The 12085-nt window shown below is 29.9% G+C and overlaps 1 protein-coding gene across 1 annotated transcript in view; it reads right to left on the reverse strand.

Moving 5' to 3' along the window:
* The window catches only part of LOC134710934 (methionine synthase-like), a 29035-nt gene that overhangs the window by 14442 nt on the left and 2508 nt on the right, over window positions 1–12085 (reverse strand). The window contains exons 3-18 of the mRNA XM_063571353.1: window positions 11112–11201; window positions 10531–10600; window positions 10197–10289; window positions 8472–8578; window positions 7782–7841; window positions 7323–7417; window positions 6924–7024; window positions 6480–6541; window positions 5915–5982; window positions 5016–5095; window positions 4312–4424; window positions 3695–3835; window positions 3112–3297; window positions 2646–2825; window positions 2056–2172; window positions 837–977 (exon numbers count right to left, since the gene is read on the reverse strand). Of these exons, the coding sequence (XP_063427423.1) occupies window positions 837–977; window positions 2056–2172; window positions 2646–2825; window positions 3112–3297; window positions 3695–3835; window positions 4312–4424; window positions 5016–5095; window positions 5915–5982; window positions 6480–6541; window positions 6924–7024; window positions 7323–7417; window positions 7782–7841; window positions 8472–8578; window positions 10197–10289; window positions 10531–10600; window positions 11112–11201 (1704 nt within the window). The remainder of the gene's footprint in view (window positions 1–836; window positions 978–2055; window positions 2173–2645; window positions 2826–3111; window positions 3298–3694; window positions 3836–4311; window positions 4425–5015; window positions 5096–5914; window positions 5983–6479; window positions 6542–6923; window positions 7025–7322; window positions 7418–7781; window positions 7842–8471; window positions 8579–10196; window positions 10290–10530; window positions 10601–11111; window positions 11202–12085) is intronic.

Here is a 12085-nt window from a genome sequence, read left to right on the forward strand (position 1 = left end):
AAAGGAACTGAAACATTAAAAAGAGTACTGGCATAAAGACATGTTGTGCGGCCACAATTTGATGACCAACCAATGCATTTAACAAAGATATTCTGTCAGGAAAAAACATATCACATGAGAACACACGCAGAATTATGTTTAACAAATGTATAAATAAATGAGACAATGTCTTTTGAAACAGTTTAAAGAATTTAGAACTAAAAATTTCAAAATGAAAAAAAATGTTTGAATATTCTATATTGTTGTGATATCATCCATCTTGGGACTTTCCATTAAAACTATGTTGTTATGAGGAATGGCCATTATCTATATAACTTTCTCAGAACTTTCTAACATGAATATTTCTTTTCCTGACCTGTTGATTATCTTTATTTAATCAATGTGTGATTCATTTGATCTCAGTTCTTCATTGGTCAAAATCAAGTTTCTTGTCAAATTTTCTTGCTTTCCTCTGAATTTCCTATTGTGACGGCAGGAAAAAGTCATTATTAGGTTAGGTAAACTACCCTCCTTTACAAGTAGACTAGTCTGACAGGTAACCAATCTATCTGTCTGTAGGACAAGGCTACTTGAAAGCAGGGTAGTATACCTTACCTAATAATCACTTCACAGTTGAGCTATCAAGCAAGCTAACCAAAGATGTTACCTTTGCCTACACACTCAATGAAATCAGCTGTAACTGTCTGACTGGAAAGATATAGTATCACTCTGGATACAGTGGTGGAATCTATATATGAATATATCAACAGGTCAACTATAAACCTTTTTACTACATGTAGATGATTTAATTCAAAAATTTCATTAGTATATATATATTGACCACCAATTAAGTTCACCTGAGCATATACTAGCAGTTTTTCTGTGCCATCTGGATCCTTATCCCACAGAAGGTTTTCACACAACTCCAATAATTTAGGTTCAATATCATCATATACAGGCAAACATCCAGCATTTACTATTCCCATGTCCATTCCACTCTTCAAAATAAATAAAACATAAATACTTAATAACATGTTGTCCCATTAAAATTCCCAATCAGCCATGAAAATCCAATGATATAATCGCTAATTATTATTATTAGGTCTTTCCAATTTTCTGTGGAAAGACCTATCATTTTTCTTCTGATTATTTTTTTCTCTTTTTTTTCTTCCGCCTAATTTTGTTCTTGCGATAAATATTTGTTTCGCAATATGTTACTAAGATATTTGCTTTTATTAGAATCTCCAATTGGTACATATCAAAACAGTGGAATATTATTATTTTCAAATTACAACCAATATGTATGGTATCTATAACAAAAAGTTTCTGGTTGATTTAGACATGACAAAGTTTATAACATGTATTTCAATGATTTTATGTTTATTTTTCGATTCACAATTTATATCTAGGCTTAAACACAGCTTATGATTGATATGGATATTAGGACTCATTTTAAAGGACATATGCTACTTATATGTAATTTACTCTGCTTAGTTTAAACTTACTTATTTATAGTGAATTGGGAAACAAGTTATTACAACTTTATATTAGTCCCTTTCCACTTTGCAAGTGTGAGTGCTGCCTTGTATCAGCATTAGCCTGCTCTTTTTTGAAATATGCATGGGTGTCTTATGTGCAAGAAATATGGCTCTCTCTTTACACGGGTTAGCCATTTATCAACCCCTTCAGATGGACTATCATCGTTTCCTTAAGACCATATTCCCAAATGGTGTGAAATGAGAGCCAAAACATTCAGTCCCTGAAACTTTCTCCCAAAAGAGGGATGGAATCAGGAACCTTTGTGTTCGTAGTCTGATGCACTAACCACTACACCACGACTCTATTTACTCTGCTACATTTCTTACTTGTATTGTAGAATTCATGAATTCAACAAACAGTCAAGAAGTTAAAACATTAGTCCTTAATTAATATTACTTTAATTGTTACAAATTGTGTACTGTTATGTACAAATCTTTGTCAATATTTACTGCTGATTTTCATAATTTGTTTCAATAGTACTCATTTCTTTATATCTGTTCAGAAACTTTACCTTTTAAAAATTATTAAGACTTATACCTTAATAGCATGATAGAGAAACACACTGTGCATGGCTTCTCTGACAGCTTCCATTCCACGAAATGAAAATGAGAAGTTTGATACACCTCCACTAACTCTAGCACCTGGTAATGTTTCCTAAAATGTAAATGTTATCAAAATTATAATATAATTAGAACAAGGTAATATATCTATAATTTAATTTCCAAAATAAATTGACCAAGGGCAACATAGCCTACAGTAATGAAGAGTTAAGATATAAATCATGAATCCTACAACATAAATGTACAATGATATAAATAGGACTATAATCTAGTATTCTAAAGTAAAGGCATTTCCATTTCAAAAAATATATTGATAACATCTCTTTATAATTGTCAGTTATTCACACATGATAGAAAATAAAGGATCAATCATGACACAAAATCAGTACATAAAAGAAAAAAAAGCACAAATAACACGAAAGTCTCAGGAAAGGCTCTTTTATTGATATTTTCCATCTCAAAGTCTCATAGAAATTTTCAACACAGAGAAACTCTCACCTCACTACAAGTTTAAGACATCCCCCTAGCACCAGTTTGAGCATTACTTCATGTTTTTTGTAGTCTTACTTTTATTTTCTTCGTAGCTTCAACAAATGTGATACCATATCCATTATGTTCTTCCATCCCTGTAGCAATGGTCAGGATATTTGGATCAAATATAATGTCATTAGGGTTAAAACCAACTTTGTCCACCAATAAATTATATGATCTAGTGCAGATTTCTACTTTCCTTGCTGTATCTGTGGCCTGTAAGATTACATATAAATTAAAATTTCTAAATCTACTATCATTATATAAACTGATCAATATAATAGTTTTCTTTCTTCTGTGGAGGAATATTTTTTATGAAACTGGTAAAATTCTAGATTTTATTACAATTTTGGCAAACACAATAGTAGTTACAAATTTTATAGTAGAAACAGAATCATACAAATTCAATTTAGATTACAGATATTTATCAATGCATACAATTTAACTTAATAAGATGAGAACATTTATAATTTCTTAAACCTTTTCAAGGTAAAAAATATACCTGGCCTTCTTCGTCAAATGCCATAATAACAACAGCCCCTCCATACTGCTTTACTTTACTAGCTTTGTCTAAGAAATCTTTCTCTCCTTCCTTTAGACTGATACTGTTTACTATACACTTCCCCTGTGTACATTTCAATCCTGCTTCTACCACAGCAAAGTTTGAAGAATCTATACACAGTGGCACCTATATTTGAAATATCAATTAAATTTACATGCACGTAAACAATCTCCATGTCAATTTTTATATATGCTTCATAGAGAACTGTTTTCAACTGACATATTTAATAGTAACTTTTATTTGTATATTACACTAAGCTGAATTCAAATTATTAATTGTATCTATCTGTTTTGTACTAAGGGTATTATTTCAAGTAACCAATTTTTTTCACTCATTTTACAAACCTTAATGCATATTGCAGATTCTATGTAAAAATATGTTCTTGAATTCACAATATGAAGTGTACAAAATTAATGAAACTGTTAGTTAAAATTGGTATTATAAGTGATGACTTTGCTTTCAAATAAAAATAAGAAAAAAATTAACTGAAAAAATATCCTCATAGTATTATACTGAAATTTACTTTTGCAATATCTGGTTCTGATGAAATTAGATTGACAAACTTTGTCATGGCCTTGATTCCGTCTAACATTCCTTCGTCCATATTTATATCTAATATTTGTGCTCCATTTTCCACTTGTGTCTTAGCTATGCTTAGTGCTTCCTAGAAAAAAACAAAATGGCATTTTAAATGAAATAATACATGTAAAATTTTTACATGCCATGATTGGTAACAATCCTTTCTAAAATATCTATTTATGAATTTAAAATTATAAAGAAACTCAGGTTTCAACTCTCTTAGGCGAAATTGACCTCAAATCACTTTGGCAATGTATTTATGGTCCTTATTGGTCATATAGCTTTTTAGTTCTCAAACATTCTCGTCTTTCAAATATTTAGCTTTGAGTGTTCCTGATGAAGGTTAATCCATTAAAAGCTTTCTGATGCATGAAATTAGTGTAAAGTCGTTTTTTGGTTTAAGATATTTATTGTGATAGTTCAAGAAAATTTTTAAAAAAAATCCCCTTCACATTCTTATAAGATTAAATAACCTTTCAGTGACCAATGTTTATACTATCATTAAACATATTTTTCTTTAAATAGTTTAAGAACAATTAAATAGAAATAATTTCTACTTACATCATAATCCCCTTTAGTTATAAGTTTAGCAAATTTCCGAGAGCCTGCCACATTACATCTCTCTCCAATATTAACAAAGTTTGTAAATGGTCCAATGTAGGATGGTTCTAATCCTGTAAAATATAATACAATCTGTCAAACAAGATCATTGAATTAACATGTCTCAGAGTATCTACCTTTGTAGATAAAGTTTACACTTTTGTTGTTCAAGTTTCCCTCACTGTCCAAACATAATTGAATGCATGCATTGTTGTAATAATTGTTATTCAAAGGATAAGATAACAGGAAGTAAGTGGCTGACCAATTATAAAAGCACACATACATTAAAACTCATCACTACACAGCTAACCAAATATACAGTGTGTTATGTAGTCCTAGAGATATGTGTGACAAATTTATGTAAGTTTCTTCAACAAATGGCTCAAATCCAACAGATTAGCAAACAAAATATTTGTAACTGACAGATCCCCAAAGTACTCAAATGATAAAACTTATTGCTGCCAAGCTACTGAAGTCATTTTGTTTAGTAGTAACTGAGAAAGTGTGACAGAAATAGTTGTTGGATGAACAGAGTGAAGGATCAATTGACAAGGTGAATGCAACTAAGCCCCACTCTAAAAGTTGGAGTGCAGTATTCCAATGAAGTTCATATACCATTCTTTAAATTGTTCATATCAAAAGTAAGTCTGACATATTGATATTACCACATAATTTCATGTATCCTGACTTCAGGTCTGTTGGAGGAACTCTGGGTTTTTTATTCCTAACTATATCAGCAATAGCCCTTTGATTAGAAAAGGTAAAAATATTTTATTTCAATTTTAATGAATACAAAAAATAGGTGCAAAATGTGATTCATTTTAACTCTTTTTTTTAATGATCAATCTGTGTAGAATTTCAAGATAAAGTAGTTACTGTAAATTCAGAAAATTAATGCAAGGTTTTTATTATTGCGAAAAATGCAACTGAGTTGTAAACTCAATAATTTAAACTTGCAGTTTGAAATATTTTATATGAATTTAACAGGATTTTTCTCAAAATCATAAAAAAATTAAAATCGCATTTAAGTCTAAAATGACAAAAAATTAAAATCGCATTTAAGTCTAAAATGACAAAATTGCAATAATAAATGCACGCAATAATTTCAGAATTTTCAGTAGTTCATAGTTTTTACTTTTTACTAACTCTTCAAAATCTGAAAAAGTGAGTGCCGTGTATAAGAGGTGTTCTCTTTTCTGGTTTAATACAGTTTGTCATTGGTAGTCTGTAATAACTTAAACACAAAAAAATCAACAAAGAACTATTTCATTCATGACAGCTTATTTAAATAATGAAGCAAAAAATGTACAAGTTATCTGCCTTTAAATATCTTTTCAAAAAAGGGTTAAAAAATATTGTTTTTGTCAATTTCTAAAAGGAGTCTGTTCCACTATTTTTCATTTCCAATAAATAAAATAATAGCAGTATATAATACATGACTTAATTGTTTTATATATATAATGAAGCATGATGCAAAATGCCTATTATGTCATACAGGTATACTTGCAAAGGTGACTATTTGAATAAACTGAAATCTGATGTGTATTTCAATATAATAATTTACTTTATATGCTCTGGCGTGGTTCCACAACATCCACCAACTATGTTTAAAAATCCATCGTCAGCAAAAGCCTACAAAATATATAATGTAGACATATGATCTAATATTATAAATACATAAAATAGTAAATCTTTTAAAATCACAAGTTAGAATATGAATCTTTGAATGATTTGTCTTCTTTTGATAAAATTAGATCTTATCTGATTTACAGATACATTATAAACTATGTGATTTTTCGTTTTTGTTAAAAGATTGTTCAAGGCCAAAAGTTCTTCGCAATTACAAAGAAAAAAGTAATTTATATTCTTCGACAGGTAGAAAAGGTAAGATTTCACTATTAGACAATCACTCACTATGCTATATAGTTTAAAGGCTAAAATCATAAACATTAATATATTGTTAGCTATGCTTCTTTATTTTTGTACCCACATGATATTTGTGGTTCTCCAAGGCAAAATATGGCTTATACCATATCTGTTCAAATAGAGGAGCAGATGAATAAATTGTTTCCCTCTTCTTACATTAACATGTTGAAATGTAATTTGAGACCTTCATTTGCAATACCTACTTTTATGTGTCCAGCCATCATTTCTGGTGTTTCATCATAATCTCCAAAAGTGTTTGGTAAACCTACAAAATAAAAAAAATAAAAAATGCACAAGTAAGGATGGTTCATCAAACTGTGTATTGAAAAGGATGAAAATACAGAAAGATTGACACAATCACTTGTATGAGATTCCTGGCATCGGACAAGCACATTAACATAAATAAGGTACAGAAGGAATTTTTAAGTTGTATCAGAGAGAATGAAAAATTAAATACCTGGGTTGATATACTTACAGCTTGTTATTGGAACGGACATATAAATGTTTAGGACAAAACTATCTCATATGTTTTGGTAGCATCTCATTGAATTATCACAAGTGACCACACAATTGTGACTTATCTGAATTAGAATTATCAAAATGAGTGAATTCAATTAAATTACTTGGAGGATTTAGACGAACATTACCTGCATTTGGATAACATATGGTGTATGCAGTAGTGTTGTTACTGATTGCTTCAATGAATGGTCTCATTTCAACTGCTCCTAAAGCACAATTTAAACCCAAGCTGAAAGTTGAAAAAAATATAGTGAACTGAGAATTAAAAAAATCTTTTGATCTACTTTATTTGTAAACAAAGTACAATTCTTATTCATTTAGAAACAGATATAAGCTCATTTTTAATCCTGGTTTTCATAATGATTTTGTTAACCTGCTACATTTCACTAAACATCAATATTATGTTGCATACTGATGTGTCATCATTTGCAGCACAAACACCCAACGGGTCTAAACAAGAAAAGTTGTAGTCCATTAAGAGGGACACAATGATGAATTGTGCATACTTAAACCAATTGATAGCTTACCACATAGGATTAGCATGAGATACACTTATGATAAATGCTTCCGTGGTCTGACCAGATAATGTTCTCCCACTCTTATCTACAATGGTTCCAGATATCTGTAAATATAACAATATAAAATATATGTAGACATATCTGAAAAGTGTATGTGATGGAAGTACTACCGATAAACATGACCATATAATTAAATAGTCATAAACAAAAAATATTTCTTTTTTTTATTGAGCCACTTTTAATGTATACATCTTTCTTTAAATATTTCCAATAATATCTTATACCACAAGCTGGAACATTTACATGTATTAAATACACTATATCATACATGTACAGTCAAAATTTAAAAGATAACACTGTTGTTCTGAATGCACATTCACATCATTTTTACAGACAGTATCACATTAATAGAGAATTTTATTTAACACTTCCTTTGTATTCTACTATCAATGACTATTAGCTACTTACAAATACTGGACACTCTATGTTTTCTGTCTGGAAAAGCTTATTAACTGCAAAAATGGCTGCCTGAAATAAAGATTAATGTTTTATTCATGTTGCTACTGCATATCCTAATGCTAATAGTATATTGTCATGGTGAAAAATGTGTACCAGCATGCAGACATATTCAATTAACTTATTCCTGTTAACATACTTTTTTTGATGGAGTAATGGATTGTATTTATTATGATAACATAGCAGCTCTCAACATACTGATGATTTTCATCCAATTCTGAATCAAATGACTATTTATGATTATGACCTCCTTTAATTAGCTGTACAGTGATATTAAAAGAAATGAACTGCATCTGTTCTGATAAGTTATAAACTTGATATATTTCAAAGAATAACAAGAATTTTATCTACTAAGCATGTACTTTATCGCACTCTCCTATCATCTAAGATTTAAGGTACTAAATTTTCATTCTATAAACTGACAAAATAAAATGAAGCTTTCCGTATGTTCCGCCTTATATGACCACATAACCGGGATATAAACCAAGTCAAAAACAGCATTTTCTATAGCTTTCTTAATACAAAAATTAACTTATACTTTTGAAGTTCAGAAATATTTACTTTTACATGTATATGTTATTTTCTATCTAAATTAAATATCAATGTGATTCATAAAAGTATGTTGAGACAACATGTTTATACCTTAGAGTTAGCTGTATCAAATATGGTTTCAATAAGTAGAACATCTGATCCTCCATCTAGTAAACCTTTAGCTTGTTCATAGTAGGCATCTACTAATTCATCAAACGCTGAAATTCAAAACAAAACTACATTCATTCTAACAAAACATTAAGCCAAACACAACATAGGAAGATAATTTAAACATTATATCAGTGATTTTGCTAGTGTATTTTCGAAAAGGTTTTCGAAATGACGAAAGTATTTCAGATCAATTTCGTCACTTAAATTTGAAAGTGTAAAAATATTTACACATCCAATTACTTGAATTCTACCTGTCCTTTCTGACAAGTTTATGACCCTCAGGTAATTAACGTTTACCAAAGGTGTTAAAAGTTGTGATGACAAGTAATCAGGTAATCCGTCTATCACCAATCAGATGGGTCACTAATCCCTTAATTATTATTAAACCTCATAATTGACCATCATAAATTAATAATCTATATAAGTTTAATCAGTCAGTCAGCATTTCATTTTGATCATTTATCACAATTCTGTCGTATTTTCGTCATTTGAAAAAAATGATTATCTTCCTTTATTTTAATTTCAATATTTTCCTTACAATCTTAATTTGCAGTTAGCTTGTCGTAGTTTCGTCATTTGAACGTATTTTCGCCATTCTTGATATAAATATTCATCAAAAACTTCCGACAACTTCGATTAAAAAGAATAAACTTTATTCCAAATGGAAAAGTTTCACTTGCAAACAGGTGTTTCCTGTTCTATGTAATGCGCATGCGTGAAAGCTCGTAGATGAATCCGGTTTTATTCAGAAATTATTATTCAATTGCCACTTCCCGTTTTCATTTCATTTCGTTTAAAATCGAAAGTTAAGGTGATCTACAGTCATTAGAATCGTTGTATTAAGTAAAGATGCAGATCCTTCTATCCAATATTAAAGAAATTGATTCCAAATATCAATTTAAACGTATTTTCAAGAATATAGATGATTGTGAAGTGAAAAAGTCGTTACAAGTTCATTTGTGCAGTGGTTTAAAAAATAGAGGCACCCAACTTTTGTTGATTAGGAGTGTCCCCTGAAAATAACTGAAGTGAAGTTGTGAAACATATTACCAGATCCCGTTCTTATCTTTATATCTTAGCATCAAATCAGTCAATTCATGCAATATTGCCAATAACTGCCTACATTAGCAATCCTAAAGTCTTCAAAGATCCTAGACTAGTCCTTGAAGGATTTGGACATATATGTATAGCTAGTTTAATAAACATCCTAGACCCCTTGCTATTATAAGAAATAAGGCTGATTTTTATCACGCACAAAAGTGACTAAAGCCCTCAAAATCCTAGCTGAAACCCTGTATATACATGATACATGGACACCCATACAATTAAGAACTATAAATGAATACTGTAAGACTGTTCACGTTATGACATTGTAATACATTTCAAATTCTTAATTAAAATCTTTAAAGGATTTTTTGTGCATTATTCTGCCAATGCTTGATTGGTCTAAACTGCACACAATCAGGAGGTAAAAAAAACCCAAGTTTTTATGAAAATGTTAAGAGTTATCATTCTTTGACTACTGAAAGGGGTAAAATTTTACAAAACAAAGTTTTAACACAATTTCATGATAAATACAAGCCAGTGTCAGGTTTTGGACTTACCAAGCAGAGTTGGAGAACTAGAAAATAACTAAACATGGCCTACTTATACCTAAACACTTACTTATATTTCTGAAATCTGGTTTTTCTACTGATGGTGAAATTGACAAGGTTCTATTGGTTGGTCCCATGGCTCCTGCAACATACCTCTGTACACCTGAAAAAAAAGTTGATAATTTTCTTATTATTCAAATGCTCTTACAATTTTTAGATAAAAAGAAAGCTAATGTATACATAAATATACATGTATGTTAAACATTCTCAACAATTTAAATTAAATTTAATTATAAATTTAGATAAACAAAGCCTGAATTTAAATTATAAGGGGAGGTAAGTCTGAGTATAACCTAGACTGAATCCCCCTAGTTTATCTGGAATGATAAATATTCTACTGTTACCTGTGGCTGCTGTGACATCATTGGCAGCTCTCTTGGCTATTTTGGCTGACTCATGATTTAGTCTGTATACCTAAAACATATCAAAAGTAAATGCTGAGTGGTCACTTTCTGTAACTGTATCAGTCTTATTTTTGGAACCAACATCAAACTAGATGAGATAAAATGCACAATACTCTAACAATGTGATTTTTAATGAAATACGAAATGCAATTTATTTTTTCTTACACTGATTTCTTTCCATATAAATTTTACCATTTCAAATAAAGTAGGCTTTTACTTCATAATTCATTTAATAACTGCAAATGTAACATGAATATGTCAACAAAGACAATAAACATTTCAAAATATTTTGACCAGGGCTTACTTATGCCATGGAACATACACCAAAATCATTAGAATACATCTTAAAAGCTTCACGTTAAGAGAAACTTTTTTACAAGCAGAAATGCTACTTGTGCAAAACAATATTTTAATTCAATGCAGTTTTTGTGTCCTTTAATAATGTTCAATGAAATCTCTTTATCAGTTTGTATGTTTGTAAATCAGCTTATAAATCAGGAAAATATTTAGTTATTTCATACCATATGTTCTAAACCATAATCTGCTTGTGCAATGGTGGTACCACTGAATGTGTTTGTCTCAACGAAATCAGCTCCTGCTTCAAAATAATCCTGAAATGTAAAGTATCACAAGTAATTTAGCTCTATATTCATTCTTGCCAAATTTAATAAAAATATCAGAATAAAAAACTGTATCATGTATTAGTCCTTGACTCAAAGGGTCCGGAAACAGTCATATTTGCCAGTCATGTCCTAAACTGAAACTATAATGTCCTAAACTGAAACTATAATGTTCTAAACTTTTAATTGGGATTTAGGTCAAATTTTATTTTTCAACAGTAATAATTTCGGTCATTTTGTTGAGATTGACTTTAAAAATCGCCATTTTGAACATATTTTTGTTTTGTTATCGACTTCCTGTAATTAAACTGCCACTCCAATAAAGTGTTATAATCCTGAGGGCCCTCCTAATAACTATATTAATGCCTCGGGGAGCTATTGGCTAATGATTGCTAATCTCTTTACCTGTGTTTTTAATTCACACCTGGCAATTAATCACAAGCTCCAAACTATTATTATAAAGAAATAAAAATTCCATACCAACTGGCTTCATTATTTAATTACCCAACAGGTCAGACAATTGTCAATTATGATTTAAAATTAAATTAAAACTTGGTTTAATTTACGTAGAAAAATTTTTTTTTTTACTTCTAACACACGTGCTTTGTTTACAATGTAATACGCATGCTTGAAATTCTCTTCCACAGATAGACAATTAATCGTAAATTTAAAATAATTTCATCCTAAATAAAGCTTGTGCAACTATTTTAATTAATATTCTTGCACTATTAAAGGTCAAATATTAAAAAGCCGATGATTTCCTGTGATTTGGGTAAACAAAACTAATCCCGGAAATGAGTCCGGAATTGTTCGTTTTAGTATTGCAGCATTATATCCGGTTTGAATTTTGACTTCAGAATCAAAAGAAACAAGTG

Source organism: Mytilus trossulus, chromosome 3 (genome assembly GCF_036588685.1).
Source record: "Mytilus trossulus isolate FHL-02 chromosome 3, PNRI_Mtr1.1.1.hap1, whole genome shotgun sequence".
Classification (NCBI taxonomy): Eukaryota; Metazoa; Mollusca; class Bivalvia; order Mytilida; family Mytilidae; genus Mytilus; species Mytilus trossulus.